Genomic DNA, 22,780 nt, shown 5'->3' on the forward strand with positions numbered 1-22,780 from the left:
CAAAATAATAATAAACATATATTTACCAAGCAACAGCAACTAAACAAGAAACAAAATTAACGTTACGTATTTACAACAATTGTTCAAAATGCGAACCATCCACATCGATATATTTCTGACATCTTCTATTAATGGAACTAATTGAAGCTAATTTCATGTGGTGGTTTTCTTTTAATTCATTGCACCCGTCTTCTATTGGTTGCTGTACTCGTATCTGTTGGAGTAGATTAAACTTTACTTTTCAGATAACCCCTAACATTGAAGTCCAGCGGGTTTAGATATGACAATTTGGCTGGCCAAGACCATAAACATATTAAATTTTAATTTTTTTGCTGAAATACTTTGGACGAGTTCCGAAATAAAAATGAAAAACAACTGTCCACTGTCTATAATTGAGGCTCTTTAAGCAAGTACGTGACTAATCTAAAATTCAAATTACGCGATTTACAATTTAATACACTGAAATATGTATGAGAAAGTTGTAGAAAAAGATGATGTGACTGTATTTATGAAAGTTGAAGGAACTTAGGTATTAGATACTATTAGGCTATTAGGGTGATTTGGCTATAGGTACTTGTTCAACAACAAAGGTAGTTCAATATTATGTACAATATTTAGTTCTTTCTTAATGAGAATTGGAAATCAAATCTCTCTTTTGACAATTAGGTTTTAAGAGAAAAATATGATTAAATAATTTTATCACAGGTTTCAAGTACCCAGTAAATAAAGAAAAAAATTAAAACTATACCGTTGATAAATACCGTATAATGAATTATTATTTTAGTCCAGTCACTGAAGGCGAAAATAAAGTAAAAGCTCCCAATTTTTTCGGATAGCATGGATTTTCCTGAAAATTTGCATACAAGCTCATCTGCCCCCCCCCACTTCAAAAGTTATATTGTCCATATGTGTGCTTTTTTCTATTTGGGGGTGAAAACTACCCTTGTACGAAAAAAATGCGAGACTCGCAGATTTACGTATTTTAAATGTTCAAATATGTTGGATAAAGGTCCTTTCATGTTTTTTAATAGAATTTATGAAATTTAATTACTTTTCAACCCTTAAAAATCCATAAAAACTAACCTTCCATGGCCAAAAAAATAGAAAAAAAAGTTTTTAACAGTTTGAAATATTCTTTTGGTGCATTCACAATGTATTGCATTTCTTTTGTTATTCATTAGAAAGCTTACGACTCATTACAAAGTTGCAACTCTTAAAAACAATCCCTTACAATAAAATAAAATATTATTGAAAGTTTGAGATGTTTTAATTGTATGAATATGTTGAATTATAAATTTTTTATTGGTTTTCAATGATCTATGATATATTGCAACTTTTCAGCCACCCAAAAAACCTTTATAAAAAACCCTACCTCTTATAGAAAAATTTACTAAAAATTATATCTGAGTATGATATAACTAATTTTTTTTTAATTTTATTGAATTTATTCTTAATATTTTTTTATTAAAAATATCAAATAAAAAAAATTATATACATTATAAATGGATACGTGTGTGTATGTATATTATTAAAATACTTACTCAAATCAGTTCACAAGTGCTCCAAAATACACAAAGATGATGGTAATTTATCCGCACCGATAATTTTACCGAATAAATGCGGTTAATTTTTTGCCACAACTTTTGTAATTTTAAAGTTGTAAATTTATCCAAATAACCGTTTTGTATGGAATTTAAAGCACTTTAAGTACTGTGATTTGCAGTTTTTTGGAGCCCTTCGTTTTTTAGATTTGTAAGCTAAAAGGGCTCAGGAAAGGCAGTCTTGAAGCTTAGTTTTGAGCTTCTAACGGTCATAACTCAGTCAAATTTTGTTCTACAAAAATTTAAAAAAGTAAATTGTTCAGTAAGAAAAAACCTACAAATTCTTATTCTATCACTTTTTTATAACTTTGTTAGTTTTTGATATATTTTGAAAAAAGGCGATTTTATAAAAAATTGAAAGATTTTATTTAAAAGTAAATGCATTTTTTTTAAGTTAGGCTTCTAAAATCGTTCAAATTCCCAGAATCTACTGTTAATACATAAATAAAGTAAATTGCAGAATGAATACGTTTATTTTTTTTCCGTCAAGTCATTAATTTTAACACCGATTTTTTTTCTCAAAAATCAAGACAATCATTTTATTTTGATTGTAACATCATAAGTTTTCATGCTAACGGCTTCTATCACCACTCAATTTAAAGGTCTTTTCAAGAACTTTAATAGGTGTTATATAAGTTATCCTCGAAAAACCTTTAATTTTTCCGCTACGGGACGTTGAACATTTCGATTATCTATCTAGCTATCTTCGAAATTGACTTCAACTAGGTGCAAATAACTCAAAAAGTAGTAACTATGCAGAAAATTTTTATAGAACATTTTTTGTTTAGAATTCGCCCCTCTATCGAATCGTGAGGTTATTTTTAATAAAAAAAGTTCCACCCTCCAGAAGGGGTGGCATCCACCGCTAGGGTAAAAGCACACATCGGCACTATATAACTTTTGTTTCTTGAGCTATTCCCTAGCTACAGTTCAAATTTCACGTCAATCCATTACATCCGAAAAAANTAAAAAATTGAAAGATTTTATTTAAAAGTAAATGCATTTTTTTTTAAGTCAGGCAGAATCTACTGTTAATACATAAATAAAGTAAATTGCAGAAGGAATACGTTTATTTTTTTTCCGTCAAGTCATTAATTTTAACACCGATTTTTTTTCTCAAAAATCAAGACAATCATTTTATTTTGATTGTAACTTCATAAGTTTTCATGCTAACGACTTCTATCACCACTCAATTTAAAGGTCTTTTCAAGAACTTTAATAGGTGTTATATAAGTTTTCCTAGAAAAACCTTTAATTTTTCCGCTACAGGACGTTGAACATTTCGATTATCTATCTAGCTATCTTCGAAATTGACTTCAACTTCTGGGAGTCATAATTCGGGTTCTGTACCATCTACAAAAAAAAGCAATCTCTTTGCTATTTAATTACTTTCATTTTGGCTTATGATCATTTTTTTAATAAAACTTGTATGCATTTTTTGGGCTAAAAACGAACATGTTTAGGTGCAAATAACTCAAAAAGTAGTAACTGTGCAGAAAATTTTTATAGAACATTTTTTGTTTAGAATTCGCCCCTCTATCGAATCGTGAGGTTATTTTTAATAAAAAAAATTTCCACCCTCCAGAAGGGGTGGCATCCACCCCTAGGGTAAAAGCACACATCGGCACTATATAACTTTTGTTTCTTGAGCTATTGCCTAGCTACAGTTCAAATTTCACGTCAATCCATTACATCCGAAAAAATTGGTAGCCAAAATGCTTCAATGGCTGGACTATTTTTTACGTATTTTTACGTAACCTCTTTATCAAAAGTTCTGCTAGAAAAAAATAATAAAAGATATTTTCTCTCAAAATATTTGCACAGAGTATTAAGTTTGTGAATTTTTATTGATGATACACATTTTTCAGGTTTATTTTAGATAATTATTAGAGCCGCGTGACCACCAAAGTTAGGCAACCAACATTACAAGACTGATACTTAAAGCTAAAAATCCCTAAATTTTAGTGTCACCAATATTAATGCTTCGTTAACAATGAACCATGTCCACTTGTTATTGGACACTATTCTATGCTTAGTGGTATATGTGTTTTACAAAATACAAAATTATCTATGTTAGCGGTATTTAAAATATTCCCCTAATCGTCACTACCACCCAACTTGGGCCTCCCAAATTAGTATCAGTCATCCATCGGCAAAGGGTATTCCTGCCAATGCCTTGCGACAGCAAATTCCGCAGGCCAGGGAGAGCAGAGCAGAGGAGAGGGAAGAGTACAGCGAAGTAGTATAATATCACGTATCATAGAGTGTAGTCGACGCACAATAAAGTGAAGATTGCTTTCTTAGTTTTTGTTTTCTTCGGGGTAGTTACCCCTAATTATTAACCACTTGTTTACATCTATTAAAATATATTGTTCATCATTTCTTCACACGTGCGGTGTTCTGAATCCGTCTCTGGTCATGTACGATTTACTCACGGACCTAGATAATTGTTATCAAAAAAATCTACGAGGCGCTTAAATATATGTACATACATTTTAAAAAGTTGCTCAACCACCCACCTATATTTACAACGCCGTGATTAGTGATCTCCCAGCAGGAGTGCAGCCTGAGCACGTTGAGGGAGTTGCTCTGTTTTGGCGAGAAGTATCCTAGGGCCGCGTCTGTGACGTGGTAGGCCTGTAGGGAGAATTCGTAAAGCGCGGGCAGCAGCTGGGCCACCGCTCCCACCGCCTCGTCGGCGACGTTTATGCAGTCGGTGAGCGTCAACGACACTATCCGGGGGTTCAGACATGCCCACAGGCCCGCCTCTGTGATTTCGTTACAGCCCGCTAGCTCCAGCTCGTACAGCGCCTGGAAAAGTTAATAGAGAAAAAGTTAATTATCTGCACAATATGACACAGACAAAGTACTGTGGTATTGAATTATATTTTAATCAATTTTTCATCCAACCATTAACTCTCTAGGTGCTGGAAAACTCGACAATTCCTGTTTGGAGTAGCACAAAAAGGCTAGTTATAATAACACAGCCACACAAAAAAAGAAAATTTGTCTGTACTTTTCATGCGACATATGTTATCCGTAGTATCTTTGCCTCCTGAATCCGGTGTCAGATTTGAGCTATCACATCACAGGGATTTCCTAACCTCAAAAAACAGTTAAAAATAGCAAAAATTCCTGAAAAAGTGCTAGGAAAAATACAAACCTTTTTTTTTCAATATTCAAATGTTCATTTATATAGTTAAGACCCCGCCCAACGTGAATCCGCGGTTAATGGTTCTTTTTTCTAACCTCAAAAAAACGGGTCAATTAAGGGCAGATTTCACGAATTTTCAAACAATCACAGATTCGCTCCATATTTGGTATACGAGGGTCTTCGGGGTCGCTAACTATGGATCCGAGGTCAATTTTGCAAAATTCAAGATGGCGGATCCAAAATGGCCGACCAAATTTTCAAATAATAACAGAATCGCAACAAATTTGGTATACGGGGGTTTTCGGGGTCGCTGATTACGTATTCGAGGTCAGAATTGCGAAATTCATTTTTCAATATTTTTCTTTATAACCTGAGTATTCAATCATGTATTAATCTACTTTTTTTCGGCTAGGATCTTGTTCTTTTTTCTGTAAAAAAGATCTAAGTTGAATCTTGTAAATCTGATCTCAGACTCGTGATCAGTGACCTCGAAAACTCCCGTATACCAAATTTGGCGTAAATGTGTTATTTTTTGAAAATTTGGTCGGCCGCCATCTTGAATTTTGCTAAATTGGCCTCGGATTCGTTATCAGCGACCACGAAAACCCCCTTTTGGCGCTAATTTGTAATTTTTTGAAAATTCGTGATATCTTACCTTAATTGACCCGTTTTTTGAGATTAGAAAAAGAACCATCAATTCTGACCGCTAATTCACGTTCAGCGGGGTGTTAATTATATAAATGAACATTTCAATATAGAACAAAATTTTTCTCTATTTTTCCTAGCACTTTTTTGTGAATTTTTGCTATTTTTGACCTGTTTTTTGAGGTTAGGAAATTACTTTTATGTGATAGCTCAATTTTGACACCGGATTCGTGATCTGGAGGCAAAAATACTACGGATAACATATGTCGCATGAAAAGTACAGACTACTTTTTTTTGTGTGGCTCTGTAATATAAGTAAATATCTTTTTTAACTGCAAATAAGTGACTTTTTAGACAGTAATAAGTGATTTTTTTGTCATAATTATGTACACTTAGTATCTACTATCAACTTTGTCTTTACAAGTGAAAAGCAAGATATCTATAATTGGGTAGTTTCACTTATTATATTTGTGTATGTATTTAATATAGGTATAGTATACAAGGTGTTTCAATTAAAACTTCCCACTTGGAATTCGGAATTTAAAAAAAAAACTTGAGATTATGTCGATTTTCTTTACAAGGGAGACACCTGATGGCGTATGTTTTGGTGTGTTGGAAGCGACCCCTTAAGCAGGGGCGTAATACCTTTAAACTTTAAATGGCACCCTACGTTGAGTGAAACCTCATTCTAAAGCTTTTTAAATTCTGCTCACGACGACATACCTACGACTTTTTAAATTTTGGTTTGGATATGACAATAAAATCATCACTTAAACAATAAGAAAAATATCAATGAATGATCAAATGTTCAAATTGGTTTCCGCCCGCTTCCATAAAATCTTTGTTACACTTCCGAACGAATATTTCGAAGCATTTCGGGCGTTATCAGACGACATTCTTCAACAATTCGCCGACGAAGCTCCTCAAGTGAGTTCGGTCGAGATGAATAAATTTTCGACTTTAAGTGACTCCATAGAAAAAAGTCTAAATCACACATCCTCTTCTGCCAAAGCGTTGTCATTTTCCAATACTTCCACAATCATCGGGTAGATACGTATACTCGTTTCCAGTAGATTCAGAAATATGTTTAATGTTTACATCTAGATTTCCCCGTAGGAATAATGGCCCTATGAGATAATCTTCCAGTACGGCCGCCCAAACATTCAGTTTCCTCGATTGCTGGGTATGAGTTTCTTGAAAAATGCGTGGATTTTCATCGCTCCAATAGCGGCAGTTATGGCGGTTGACTCGACCATCCAGTTGAAATGTACATTCATCGGAAAAATAGATTGAGTACAAAAAATTTTGATTCCTTCGAGCACGATTACTCATTTCTTCACAAAACTGCAAGTGGCGATCAATCTTCATTAATTTAACGAAAAAGAAAGATCAAAATAAATTTTTTCATCGAAAAATTGTCGAAGAATGTCGTCAGATAACGCCCGAAATGCTGCGAAATGTTCGTTCGGAAGTGGGGCAAAGATTTTATTATTCTATGGAAACGGAGGGAAACCAATTTGAACATTTAATAAAATAACATTCTTTCATTCATTGATATTTTGTCTTATTCTTTAAGTGATGATTTTATTGTCATATCCAAACGAAAATTTAAAAAGTCGTATGTCGTCGTGAGCAGAATTGAAAAAGTTTTAAAATGAGGTGTCACTCAAAATAGGGTTCCATTTAAAGTTTAAGGGTATTTTACCCCCTGCCTAAGGGGTAGCTTCCAAGACGCCAAAACTTATGGCACCATGTGTCCCTCTTGAAGAGAAAATCGAAGTGTCTCAGGTTTTTTTATTCTTTTTTTAACTACGATATTTTCCAGTTGGGAAGTTTTAATAAGAACACCCTGTATATTAATCCTCTAATCTTTTACGTAACAATTTTATCATTCACATAATGTGTATGCAACACTCAGACAAAGCGTTGTTGGTTTTGGCCTTCCAGCCGAACATATTGCTATACGGTGAGTGATGTAGTGTGGCGGAAATTCCCATAACCTCAGTGCGTCGTCGGTCACTGCAATTAAATCTTTCAAAAAGCACAATGCAGCGGATTTTAACAAAATATCTGCAACTGCATCCATTCAAAATTTAGCTATCAATTTGTCACAAAATGGCCGTGCAGCTCGCACGTCTGCGTATCAGCTATGATTACTATGCGCTAAAAAAGACATCAACCTAACTACTGTTATAAAATTGTTACTTCGATCCTGATGGCCATAGATAAATTATGTTCAGCCGTTAATAGCTGGTCCTCAACTAGCCAATTACCTAGTGCAATAAGTTATCTAGTTACCTTTAGTGGAAGAAATGTTAAAAAATATACCTATTCACCATAAGAAAGTGCCCTCTTGATTTAATATCATCATCATCGATCAAGTAAAATCATATTTAAGCTTGGCATATGATATTGTACTTGATATTAATAAAGAAAAATTGTTATAAACAGGGGCGGATTCAGGGATCGACATTGGGAGGGGAGGGGGGAATTTTGATGTCTAGACAAAAATAAACTGAGAGACGTTTTTAAGTAGAAAATATTTAATCTTCATTAATTAATCTTAATTCTTAATCTTCATTCTGTTTGATCTTTGATTTAGTCGCTTCAATAAGCAATTCTAGACGGTTTTATAATATGGTAAGGTATGGAGTTCTTGGGGTTTATTTTTATGGTTGGTTCTTTGTTGTTTTATTTGTTTTCGGACCATTTGGATCCCCACTTGAATCCGCGCCTGGTTTTAATATAGCAAAACTTTCTTATACAATTATGACGAAATATTAAACAGAAAAAATAACTGAGATTGTAAGTCCATTAAAGTTACATATTCCAAAAAAGTGTTTTATGAGTAGAATCTTTCCCTAATTTTTTAACTCATACCTAATTTCTAAACACCCTGTATAAATTATGATTAATCATTAATCTCTCCACTGTGTTTAATATTGTTACATAGGAGTTTTTATAGATTTCTGAAAATGAATAAAAAAAAGTTACATATTTTGTAGTGATATGCCTATGATATACCACATACCACTCTAGCACAGGAGATAAAACAACCAGAATTATAAGTTGGCGTGGTGGGGGTATTCGCGCAGATCGGTGCACGCACCCCCCACTTTTGGTATGGGAACAAAGTGGCGTAGTTACAAAAGCATTTTAGCCATTTTATGAACCTGTTTGTCGTTTGTTATCCCGCGCGTTGAGCATTGGCGTCGTTTTACGTGATTTATTGTGTTGTGTAAATAAATGATTGTTCGAGTGTATTATTCTATAAGGTACTGTAAAATTAAGGACAAATTAAGTATTAGAAAATAAAAGACAATATAAAAACTATGAATTGTGGTGTTGAAAGGAAATATGGCGTTTCCTGATTTTGATTTACTTTTTTAAATGTTAGTTTACAACAATCTAAAACTCAAAATAAATTTAGTTTTTTTTTAATTAATAATATGTTTTACAATTTAACTGTTTAATGTGATTCGTAAGAAATTAAAATTATAGTCTTAAATGCAAATACTGTTGGTAGCTAAATGTCTTCAACCCATTCAATGGTAAAGTCCTCTTTCAATTTAATATTTTGTTATGCCGCTTTATGTGAGCAAAAAAAATGCAACTTAATTTTTCTCGAAAATGGTAAGTACATGCTACCGAATTTCGACAAATATACCTTTTTTTGTAGTATGCTTTAGAGTTTACAGAACCGTTTAAAAATGTAATAAATTTTGATTTTTAACATATTTTTTTTATTGTACCCCTTTTCAAAAAGAAACCGTTTGCACATTATTCTTAACGCACAGTTGATGTTTACTCGTGTACAAATTTTTACATTTTTATCTTTAGCCTATTTAAAGATAATTAACCAAAAACCATTTGGAAAGTAACAACTTCAACACACTGTATCTCGAAAACAGGGCGTGTAAGAAAAAAACGTTACATGAACTACCCCCATTATTTTACCAAGAGGAACTTACACACAAGTTTTTTTGAAACATGAACGGGACACCCTGTATATTTATGTACTGATAGATATATTTGTATATTATACAAATGTTTGTTTACGCAATTCTTTTCATTTTTCATTTTTTGCCTTGTACTTATAAATTTATGTTAATAAATATTGAATATGTAATTATTCAGTAGTTTGATATTAACTATATAAATATTTTTAACATTGAATAATTTCATTAATAGACTGGATTAACTTAAAATTAAAATAAATCTAAAATTCGCCTTTAAAAGACTTTTTCACGTAAATAACCAAGTCTTTTGCATGATTAACCTCATTTTCTGCTGCACATAAATTCCTGGCTTTTTTGTTAGTACATCTCTGTTTAGCGCAATAAAATTTCACTGAATACAATCCTGACTTTGTATACCAAAAGTGGGGGATTTACGTCATTCAAGGTCCCTGAAAACAGACATCAGTGATCAAAGGTGCCGACAACGAGATATAATTCTGGTTGTTTTATCTTCTGTGACTCTAGTTTGAATTGATTGATAATAATTTATTATTGTTTGCGCTAAAGGCATAGGTATATACAGACAGTTATAAATTCGCTTCTCACTACAGGGATCTCGGAAACGGTAAGAGCTACGAAGTAGCTTAAATAGGGGCAAAGTTGCGTAATCAGGGAACCAACATTATGCCTCTCAAAAATCAAAGCTAACATGATTATTAGTTTTCAAAATATTTGAAAAAAAAACCGAAATTATCGAAATCCGTTTTTGTTTCATATCAACCTTGTTTGAAGTGATATTGAAAAAAGAAGAACACTTTATCATGGCAACTTTTTGCCCTCTATCGAATGACATAATCAATTTTTATATGTAATGTTTCGTCTCTCCAGGACCATCGTCAAATTCATTTTTTTAAATACGACCCTAGAAATTTTATTATAATTTTTTGCAAGCCTTTGTGACCCCCCAATACTGTACTACCTCTGCCCGAACCATATTCAGACGTTTTGTCTCGAAAAATGTATCTTCAAAGTTTTCGTTCCAAATTTATTTATTTGTTTTTAATTTCTATGTTTCTTGAATTATCGTACACTTTAAGTGTCGTTAAACCCTTTCAAACCCACCTAGTTATTTAAACTATTACCATCGCACGTTACAATAAGGTTTTTTTTTCAAATATTTCGAAAACTAACCATGTTACCGTTGATTTTTAGAGGCACATTGTTGTTCCCCTGATTATGCAACTTTGTCCTCATAAGCTACTTCGTATCTTTTATCGTTTCCAAGATCCCTGTAGTGAGAAGCCTTTAATACGTTCAGTTCTAAGAAAGTCCTTTCCTGCCTGAATTGCTGTTGTCACTGAAGGCACATTATTGCTCTTGAAATGTTTGCGGTTCACTTATACAGGGTGTAACTAAATAAGTGTAAAACATTTAAGGGGATGATTCCTCATCGAAAAAAAGATAGAATCTTTCATATAAAGAAACTTCATTGTAGCATCCCTTGTTAAGATACAGCCCCTTAAAGGAGGTACATAAAATTTGTTTAACAATTTTTTTCACAAGCACTAAACAAGTTACAATATTGAAATTAACCTGACATTTTCTACTACCAAAAAGACACTTAGCCAGTAATTTATTTGGTTTACCCCATGGTTGTAAGGGGTGGAAAACGCAACCCCTAAAATTTATTTCCAACGTAATTTTTTGTCTTATTATTTTTTTACCATTTAAAAATTTATTTCCGATAGCCTGTTTCATTCTAAAAAAAAATGTCTCTTGAATTTTTTGCCCAAATTAAACCAGTTCGCAGCAAAAAATTATTTTACGAACAAGATACATATCGCCATAAAACGAAAATACGAAACTAATTTATCTAGTAGGCCGCCATTAGCGATACTGACAATTAAATTGGAATCAAGCTGTCAGTTTGTAAATTTTTGAAATTGAAGTAATACTAATTGTGTATTGTTCTGTTCTTAATTTGTTACTTTAATAATTCACTTGTTATTAAAATGGCATACACAAATGAGGAAATGGCTGATATGCATTACGTTTACGGTCTGTCGCAGGGGAATGGGTTAGAAGCTTCTACAAGATATGCTGAAATGTATCCTCAACGGCAGCATCCTTCACATAGAATATTTGTCTGACTTCATCAACGATTACGTGAATATGGTTCATTCAACAAAAGAACGCAGGATTGTGGTCGCCATCGAGAAGTAAGAACACCACAGCTTGAGGCAGCAGTACTTAATTTGATAGAAGAACAACCTACTACCAGTACTAGAAAGATTGCTTTCCAGCTAAATGTTGATCATATGACGGTATTTCGAATTTTAAAGGAACATCTCTTATACCCTTACCATCTGCAACGAGTACAGGCACTGTTACCGCGAGACTTTCCGAACCGTCTTGAATTTTGCAATTGGATGCTGGAAATGATTAGAAGAAATCGTGACTTTCTGAAGACGATCGAATTCACAGACGAATGTAGTTTTTCTCGGGACAAGATTATTAATTTTCATAATTACCACATATGGGCTGATGAAAACCCTCACGCTATTGTCGAAACTAACCATCAAGAACAGTTTTCTCTTAACGTGTGGGTCGGAGTTATTGGGGATTATTTAATTGGGCCTCATTTTCTACCTCCTCGATTAAATGGTGAGGCATACGTTCAATTTTTAAGAGAAGTGCATCCCGTACTGCTGGAGGAAGTTCCTTTGGGCGTCAGAAGGGATATGGTTTTTATGCATGATGGGGCTCCCGCCCATTTTAGTCAAGTAGCACGTCAGCATTTAACTGAAACATATGCAAATCAGTGGATAGGTCGAGGAGGACCACAGAATTGGCCCGCTCGATCCCCGGATCTCAATCCTCTGGATTTGTCTACTTGGGGCCATTTGCAGCATTTGGTTTATCGTACTCCTGTTCGCGATGTAGAGGACTTAAGAAACCGCATTATCGATGCGTGCAGGGTAATTAGAGAGACTCCAGGAATATTTGAGCGAATACGTGGCTCAATGCGCCGACGTCTAGACGCATGCGTAATGTCTGAAGGTAGACATATTGAACATTTACTATGATTTCTACATGTTGTATGTTTTGTTATTATTAAATTAGTTTTGATTATTCCCCTTTAATCATTTAATGCAGGTAGTAACTACAAAATAACAGTAAATCCAGTCCGCATTTATGACGATGTATCTCTGTAGTTGTTCGTAAAATAATTTTTTACTGCGAACTGGTTTAATTTGGGCAAAAAATTCAAGAGACATTTTTTTTTAGAATGAAACAGGCTATCGGAAATAATTTTTTAAATGGTAAAAAAATAATAAGACAAAAAATTACGTTGGAAATAAATTTTAGGGGTTGCGTTTTCCACCCCTTACTACCATGGGGTAAACCAAATAAATTACTGGCTAAGTGTCTTTTTGGTAGTAGAAAATGTCAGGTTAATTTCAATATTGTAACTTGTTTAGTGCTTGTGAAAAAAATTGTTAAACAAATTTTATGTACCCCCTTTAAGGGGCTGTATCTTAACAAGGGATGCTCCAATGAAGTTTCTTTATATGAAAGATCCTATCTTTTTTTCGATGAGGAATCACCCCCTTAAATGTTTTACACTTATTTAGTTACACCCTGTATACCTATAAGACAAGTCTCGATGATACGAAGGCAGAATGTGAGAAAATTACCGGCTTCACTTGACGTCACCACGTTATTCCATCAACGGAAAATTTATTGTCTTAAAGCGGTGGTGGGTAGTTAGTCCTTTTATGACGCATTGTTGCTATTAATCAGTCCCCGGCGTTTATTGGAGTTGTAATTAAGAGTGTCAAGACCAGACAATAGACTTTATTATGAAAGTCGATAATCGTCCTCAATCCCGAGTTGGGTATCTTCAGATAGGGTGATTCAGCTACACAATTTATAGTCGACGCTGCTTCAGACATTGCTTTATACGTTTATATGTCCAATACTTCAGACTTTTGGCTATGTTATGTTATTTAGCATAGATAAACAGTTTACATATACAGGGTGTGGCGTGTTAGGTAATCTATAAAAATTAAACTACAGCTTCCTGACGATATTTGTAATAGAAAAGTCTTATACGAAAAAGTTCGATCTCTGCGTTTTTTCTTTGTAAACTAAAGCTCAATTTTAGATCAAAATATTTTCTCTGGAGCGGTCCTGTCCGTGTGTTATACAATGAGTTGCGTGCTGTAGATCAGCCGCGTAAATAAATCGTCTTTGAAAGATAGAAATATATTTCTCAATTTTTCGGGAATTTTTCAATGTAATAGTTCTAGAGGAAATGTTGAAATTGATCCCCATTAGCACGGATACAGGCATGGCACCAAAGCACCCAATTTTGGCGGATATTTTCTCAAATTCCAGGTCTACCCTAATTGTGTCAGCAGTTTCAAGTATACGGTTTCGCAATTCTTTCCACCGTAGCAATTGGAGTATTGTAAACCAATTACTTTAAGTGACTCCAATGGAGTTAGATGGGGCGATCGAGATGGCCACGGCACAGGACCAAAGCGTCCAATCCATCGCTGTGGAAATCAACACGGGTGCAACAGATGGCACCTTAACACGCCGTCCTGGGTAAGCGGCGACAAACGGCCGGTGCGACCGGAACAGCCGAAGCAGTGATTTTCAAAATTAGAGCATCATAGGTTTTGTCCTACGTACGAGATACCGCCCGGCACAAGCGGCTTGTGCGGTTTTCATGCGGACGACGCGATCAAATTATTTGATAATTCCGCCTCTGCCGCTTCAGTTTACATTTTTAAATCTTAAAAATTATATGAGTTTTTCGTCATGTCTGACACTTTTATTGAACTTTTAATTAGCAGTATGAAAAATTCCATTACACTGTGGGATATGAAGCACAAAGATTATCATAATCGACATATAGGTACTCCACAGAGAATGGACCTGCACTCTTAACAGAAATAGGCGTCGAAAATTAGTCTCTGAATATTTCATTTCTGTTTTCAGGAAGTAACACTCGCACCTTACTAACAATACTATATGTATTTATTGGTAAAGCCGCAAACATACTATATGGTTTCACAGATAAACGGTGGTTCTTATGCTATTTGAGAATCATAAAAACTACTTTAAAAACTTCGTGGTATTCGCAAAGAATAACGGCGTGTTTTCATCATACATAACATACGATGTAGTCGAATGTTCGGGAAACATTCTGGCATGTCCTGGAAATAGTTCTGGTTTTTTAGGACAATTTCGTAATTTTTCATATAAATGATTATTTTTTTCTAAAAATACCTACTGTGCTTGTCATGCGTTTTTTATTATTTGTTTTTTACGAATTATTATACTGTTTAAATGGATGTTCTCAGTTAACAGAACGATGCGTTTCCTCGTCCACGACATCTTGACAACTGCAACACTATTATGATTGCCACGCTACCGCGCGTTAAAAGTGCACGTAGGACAGTCTGATCGCATTTACAGTTAGCACCGCGTCGGCCACTTCAACCGCGTCGAACGCGCCGGCCGCACCGGCCGTTTGTCGCCGCTCACCCAGGACGTCGAGTAAGATACGAATGTACGATACGAGAGGAGGTTCCTACTTGCTGTGCGAGTCGTCTAGTACTAATTGTGGGGTCCTCGTCAAGATTTTCCAACACTGCATCTTCAACATTAAGATTCATTTGCTGACCACGTCCTTCTCCTCGAGGAATAACACCTCCAGTGTCTCGCAGCCGCTGAACGCACTGTAGGATTGCACATGGAGGATGACGTTGTGGCCATCGTTCCTGGTACAACCTAGTCGCCGTGAGTGCATTTTCTCCGGCTGCACCATACACTAATACCATATCGACACGTTCGGAAATAGTAAATGCACTATTTTCTCGGTTCATTGTAAAACTAGGGTGTGCACAAACTAAAAAATTAAGCAAAAAAGAAATAAAAAGTTGTTTTTAATGCAATCGGCATGCTATTCTTATTTTTTACTACTTTATAAAAATTACACTGTCACTGTCACATCGTAGAATTACAAAATAAAAACTTTTGTCTGGAATCTTTCACTTTTTAACACTGATGGAATAATGAATTCAAAACAAATACAAGATCAGTTGATTACTAAATTTTTTTAACAATGTAACCTAACCTTCTTTTAGTATTATTAGTATTAGATTATTACTGACGGGTTGCATCTCGGGTCGCATAAAAACATTTCCAAAGTTTTCAATAAATAACACAAGGCCTTCATTTTCGTTGAATAAATGAACTTTAATTTACAAAAAAAACGTAAAGATGGAACTTTTTCGTATATGACTTCTAATACAAATATCGTCAGGAAGCTGTAGTTTAATTTTTATAGATTATACACGCCACACCCTGTATTTGCTACTTTTATAAGAGACCAGGAACAATGTCTAATTTCATTGTATTTTTACTTTTCTGATTCACAGTAATTTACGTAAGTACTTATTTCATTACATCCCTGGTAGTAAAATCTTGGACAAGACACTTATACAAGACTGCTGTGTACCTACTGCTGAAATCTGCATCAGGTTTACTGCAAGATTCATTGTGCAATTGTCTTGATCACAGCTTTCAATGGATTTGATTCAGCTCACTTGAGCACAAAGGGGTAAATTAAAGCAAGTGACTATATCTGCAACACGTTGACTTATACTAATTCACCCCTTTGGACTCACGTACTTTTGGTTAAGTCTGGTGCAAGTATTAAGTTAGATACTTGTAAAAGTATCTTGCATAAGAAACGATATAAATTTCAGCAATAGACAGAAACCAATCTGACACAATTTGGCTATTTCAAGTAAATTTGAAACAACTTGTATTAGAATTGCACACGATTGTGCTACCAGGACCAGGGATACTGCCCTGAATGAATCAATTGAAACTAATATTAATTTACCGAATTTAAATCTAAATGTTTATTTATTTTATTAAGATTAAGGCGATGAAGTTAAAAATGTATTTGTAAGAAATACTTATTTTTTTTCTTTCTTTTGAATCAGAGTCTATCCAAAATATATTAGAATTGATTTATATTAATAGTACATTTTTCCGCTGATTCGCGATTTCTCTGATTTTTATATTCCCGGGTACTTATGTCTAAGTATTTTTGCAAGCATCATAAGTATAAATATTTCATAGATTTTAAATTATATAAAAATGAGTTCATATTAGATACCTACTTTCTTTTATTGAACCTGATTTACTTAATGTTAATACGAAAGTTGCCTGTTGTATTTCGGGAATGGACGATCTTGGTGCTGCCATCTGAAAATCGACGTCCCTATACTAAAGTTCGACTTTTTATCGTTATATTTACTCAAAACTCAGAACGTTTTAACATACCGGCGCTATTTGTATTGTTTACAGCGACGAATAATGCATCTCAGCCAAAAAAATAGAATTATGTCGTGAACATTTCCGTACGATAATTTTTTGCAATTTTGGACGTAGATCATCTTAACAACAGTGCATTGAAGAACTTATGTAATTCGACTTTTAGTGGCGAAGCACCATCAAAAACCACTATATTCAGGGTTCTTCACGGTAAGTGGCCTATTGGACGTGTCAGAGGAACCAAAGACAATATGACTGAAATTTTGTTTACGGGGGTTAGCAGATATGTCCTCTTCAATGAAAATAATGCTATCAACGTAGTATTTCCGGTCAACTTATTGGCAACTGCAAGTACATTAAAGAGCAAATAAGCATCCTTTCATTAAGAAAACAATGAAATGTAAAGAAAAACAAAATTTTAAATTATATTATTCTCTCAACTTCATTCCAAAGATCATAAAATTATAATAATGCATTTATTAGTTATTTGAAATTATCTCATTTATTGTCTTTGATATTATTTAAAAATTAGAGAAAAATTCTAAGAAAACCAACCGAATCATAGAAATACAGCTAATAATTTTGGTTCACGGTGAATGTAACGAATGGGACACTTAGTATAATTTTCTTCAGGTAATTTTGATAGGGGAAGGTAATGCATCTTATGTTCTTTGTGTATTCCGAAAAGCAAGTGAAAACTCCCAGAACGAAGAAAGATATGAGGAATTTTCGAAACGCTTGCATCTGTCAAAAGTTTTATAAAATGTCGATTATCTCGAAAATGGTTAGATTTAGGTACAGGGAAGCTTTAACAATTTTGACTTATCTTTAATTTTGTCGATAATGCAATAATATATAGGGTGTTCCATTTAAAATGACGAAGTTGACAGCTACTTCCGGTATAATACCCTCATAAACAAAATTTCAGAGTCATATTGTCTTTGGGCAATACGAGCTCTCACACATCGGCCCAAACAAGAGACTTTTTGAGAACTGAAAAAGTCGAATTGATGAGTCAGCCGCCGTACAGTTCTGATTTGGCACCCATCGTTTTTCGACACTTGAAGAAGTGGTTGATCCGTTTAAAATGAATGTTTTGGAGGTACCTCAATCGGAAAAAGTTCTTCGTAAATTGGTTCAAGCGCATGCAAAAGTGTATCGATCATGGAGAATATTTGAAAAACGCAATAAAGCCATATACGATGATTCATTTTTTTGTTTGTTGTATTATTTTAAAATTTGAATTATGTTACGAAAGATCAAAAAGTAATTCTAACTGAAGTATAAAATAGTTATTTACGTTACAAGGCCGGGAAATGGTATATTAAAGTACAAGTCTAGATGTTTACGGACGAGGCGACGAAGGAGCCGAGTCAGGAATTTCTAGACGAGTACTTTAATGACATTTCACGGCCGTGTATCGTACAACGTTTTATTTCATACTGTGTTGTATTAAAAATGAAATTTTAATGTTTTATTTTACATAACCTGCCTGTATGTAGGTGTTAGCGTGGTTTCGATTCTTGTTTTATCGCATAGCTTTTGATTTAGCTTAGTGATGTAAAAACAAAAATAACAAATTTGACAGTTTGTCATCCCGTGCGTATTTTGTGATAATTTTCGTAAAAAATGGAAGAAATCGAGCTAAAATGTGCTGAAGCAACCAGTAAATTGGTGCCTACGAAGTCTTCTGCTCGTTATGAGAAGGAATACCAGCTCTTCAACGTGTGGAGAAAAACCTATAAGGTGGAAAACGGCCTGAATGAGAATATCCTTTTGGCGTACTTCTTGGATATCTCCAAAAAGATGAATCCTGCGACAATGTGGGCAAAATATTCGATGCTCAAGTCTATGCTGATGGTAAAAGAAGGAGGTGATATTTCAAAATATCCAAAACTGGTGGCTTTCTTAAAAAGGCAAGCAGTTGGTCATCAGGCAAACAAATCAAAAGTTCTAACAAGAGAAGAAGTTAATAGATTCATGAAGGAAGCCCCATCAGAAGAGTATCTTTTGATGAAGGTAAACAAGTTTAACCTTTTCATTAGTTTTGAATTAAACAATGTGCATCTTGAATGATATAGGTACTCAATGTCAATTAATTACAAAAAATACATTTCTTGGTTTCGTTAGTCGAAATTTCATCAATTTGACAATCAGTTTTAAACCATTTTCTCTATTGTTACAGGTAATCGCAATGATAGGCATTGCTGGTGGTTGTCGGCGAGAAGAGTTATACCATATGACCCTAAAAGACATTGAAGATTGTGGCACCAAACTAATTATAACCATTCCCATTTCTAAGACGAATACAAAACGGGTATTCACTGTATTGAGTGACGACAATGAAGGAATAAACTTTCTGGAAATATTCAGAGAATACGTTAAGCTCCGACCTAAAAATATGAAGGAAGATTTTCTTTTTTTGGGTTATAGAAGAGGAACATGTGTTTCCCAAAGAGCGGGCATACATACCATTGGGGGGGCACCAAAAAAAATTGCGGGATATTTGAAGTTGGAACACCCAAAAAAATATACGGGGCATTGTTTCCGCAGAACATCTGCCACTTTTTTGGCGAATGCGGGAGCTGATTTATCAACACTGAAGCGTCATGGTGCATGGAGAAGCTCATCTGTTGCGGAACAATACATTGAAGATTCCTTAGAAAACAAAACAAAAGCAGCAAGGATGATTCAAAATGGAGAAAACTTTATACAGGTTCTTCAGACCAAGCAACAAACTATATCCACCACCACTACCGTGTCTAGTGAAGATTCTGTCCCTAAAGGTATTCCTGCATTCAGCCTGCAAGGAAATTCACATTGCACAGTTACTGTTAATTATAATTATAATTAGTTTTTATAGGCTTGATTTTGTAGTTTTAAAGATAAAATCTTTTAAAAATGTGAATATTGTGTTTTTTTAAAGCAGTCCGGGAAGTAAAAATTTTCCGGACTCAGTACTGTAATGAGTTATTTCCCGGACTTAAATGAGTCCGGGAAATAACTCATTACAGTACAGTATGAAATAAAAAATATTTTGTTTACGTTGCGATTCATAATTTTTGAAAAGTAAGTATAACGTCATTAATTTAAGAAGCTGTCTCCTTTTCACTGGAATTCCGGTTATCTAAAACATTATCAGAAATAGGGAAAAACGATGACACACTCGCGACCCAATTTTCAAACAGAAAATTAATACCTTCATTTGTTTTAGAGTTACAGGACATCAGACAGTAATTTCTGTTATAATTTTCGACAACTTTGTATTTCTTTGTATTGTTATTGTTGATGTGGATGTCGTTGTTGATGTAGTTGTTGATATTGTTGATGTTGTTGCTGATGTTCTTGATGTTGTTTTTAATGTTGAGTCAGATTATTAAATTTGTTGCTCTATTAAAACAATTGAGGATCGTTATTTTTTGCGTACTACAAAATTTCATAAAGCTGTTCTAATCATAAAACTAAACCAACGTTTTCAGATGGAGTATTGGAATATAAAAAGATACAATTATTATTGATTTTTGCATCATACAAATGGGATGCTCTCTTTACAAGTCTATTAGCAACATAATATGTTGCCATGCCCAGCTTATATTTAAGAGAAAATAAAAGTTATTTCTACAAAAGCAAAGACCCTCATCAATATTTGTAGAACATATTTGCTTACATTACGTGGCATTGAGGTAAAGGTTTTTAATTTATAGATAAATCAAATAATATTTTTCCGAAAATAGTGACTGATATGTTGTACATCTGACACCAATGCATCATTGAGACGTTTTATTTTTCTCGAAATTGATCATTTGCATGCAATATATGTAGTTAATATTTTGGCTGTATTCCAACGACAAAAAAGCCAACCTCAGCTATATTCGAAGGCTGTTATTTAGTAGGTGAAGGGTTTTGGAATACCTATATTGTCTGAATCACGATCACACTTTTATGCAACGTCAGTTCAAATGAAAAATAAGTTATTTTAGACTTCGTCTCCAAAATCGAAATAATCATGTAAGTCAATAATCTACCTGCTTTAATGGTTTAATTTATTTAATTCATCATAGATCAGGCACTTAGTTAGGCACTTTCTTCAATGAAAGACTATTTTGGAACTACAAAACTAATGCAAGTAATTCATTTTTAATTAAAATTCAACATTTTTAATAATCAAGTAAACCTAACATGTCGCAATGCGATACTGCACCTAGCTATATATACATATTTTATGACAAGAACTTGGCGTTGTAGGAATAGTTATTGATTCTGTTGTTTTGTTTTATAAAAACAGCCCTGACCACGCTCATATTCTTTAAGTTAATGGGATCAGTATCACGAGCTGCAGATATCTGTCCAGGTTTATAATTCATTTTAATAATCCGAGATCTATCCTAAACTGCACTGAATAAATTGTAAATTTGTATTAGAGACTCTCTTAAGTCGTTGCCAAGTCATTTAAATCGCTCAAAAAATTAAGAGTGTGGGATGAATGTGAGGCAATTTGAGTACTACACGATTTGCTTCAGACTTCTCGAAACCAGCTCATGAAAATGTCCTTGGAAATATCCTTCGCGAAATTACAATTTTATAAAAATTAGTGTAATTATCAAGTACGCAAATGTATAGGACTTAATTAAAGGAAATCGATCTCTAATAACTGGTGTTTTGTGTTGGTTCATGTGACTAACCTGGAGGTGGTCTAACAACGACTCTAGTCCTCTATCCGTAATACTAGAACATCGTAGACTAAGTGTGTGTATGTGTTTCGAAGCAAGGGGGAACGTGTTAACCAGATCTAAAGCGTCTTCGTCGGAAGCTCCCATCAGACAGAGACTGTGGAACTCTCTCCTCAGCAAGGAGGAGTACAGACGTGCCCTCTCATTACCCTGACATCCGCGCATTTCGCGGCATTGCAGCACTGGCACCAGGCCCGACCAGTAGCGCGGCGACCGATAGAGGATGTCCCTCCAGCGCGTGCAGACTCGAGCCAAGACGCACCTCTCGCACGCACTGAAGTAGAGGAAAAACTTGGTCAGGAACTTGTCGTCCATCATCAGCTGATCCCAGTTGAGGTAAGTTGGGGCCGGTCGCTGTTTCCTCTGGTTGGGCGGCCCGGCCGAGTTGGCGCCTGCACTCTTGGAGGCCCTGGCCGGCAGCAGTCTGGAAGGCTTCTCGGGGGCAGCCACGGCGGCGTTGCTGCCGCCGCAGAAGACGTTCGTCACCCTCTCCATCACGCTGCTCTTGGCCGAGTGGTGTTTGCTGCCGCGGAGGCCCAGGCCGTTGATGCGTTTCGAGAGCTCCGCCGAGGCGCGTTCGACCACCCCTTGGGCGGATATGGACGACATCCCGAGCGTCGCGATGATGTCAGGAAGTCACGAAATCATCCCGGTCGAAGGTGAGTGGAGCGTCCGCGACGCCAACGTGAGCAGGACTGTTTTTGGCATGGATCGGTTCACCCCCAGAATGAGCGGGCGATCAATACTCACCCCCGTGGTACACGCCACGCGCATCGCCGCTTGCCTGCCAGTGGCGGCTTCGCGGTGAGCGCCTGCAGGGGTTCTTAATTGCTCGATTTGAAAGATACACGCATTGGAATTCTTAATTTAGATAAAAACACATTAAACTAAACACAATCATGATCATCGGACATGTGTCAAAATATACGACTTACGTCTCTTTTTAATGGACGCCCTGTATATTTTTACGCATTCTCTCTAAACGCTTTTGAAGGAGCGTTAGCAATAGGAGGAAAGATATAGTAAAAAAAAATGTACCATCATAAACCAAGACTTACAATTAATAATAAGACAATGATCTGTACTTATAAAAAATATACAAGTCTTTTAAAAGTTTGGCTTTTAACTCTACCAGAATTACTTTGAAATTTCTTTAACAAAGTAATTTAAACATATAAAGCGCTATCCAAAAAGTTTGCACCATATGGGAAAAAGTTTTTTATTTAATAAATTCCTTTCATTGTCAGTTGTCTCTGCATGTCGTCAAATCAAAATAGTGCCCATCAAACCTCATAAAACGTGCATTATATACGAGGGGCAGACGAAAAC

At 34.9% G+C, this 22,780-nt stretch overlaps 1 protein-coding gene across 1 annotated transcript in view; it reads right to left on the minus strand.

The window, feature by feature from the left end:
* LOC108909999 (F-box/LRR-repeat protein 16) overlaps nucleotides 1-22,060 on the minus strand; it is a 39,079-nt gene extending 17,019 nt beyond the window's left edge. The window contains exons 1-2 of the mRNA XM_018714484.1: nucleotides 21,404-22,060; nucleotides 4,121-4,412 (exon numbers count right to left, since the gene is read on the minus strand). Coding sequence (XP_018570000.1) covers nucleotides 4,121-4,412; nucleotides 21,404-22,060 — 949 coding nt within the window. The remainder of the gene's footprint in view (nucleotides 1-4,120; nucleotides 4,413-21,403) is intronic.
* Nucleotides 22,061-22,780: the final 720 nt, after the last annotated feature.

Source organism: Anoplophora glabripennis, unplaced genomic scaffold, assembly GCF_000390285.2.
Source record: "Anoplophora glabripennis isolate ALB-LARVAE unplaced genomic scaffold, Agla_2.0 scaffold674, whole genome shotgun sequence".
NCBI lineage: Eukaryota > Metazoa > Arthropoda > Insecta > Coleoptera > Cerambycidae > Anoplophora > Anoplophora glabripennis.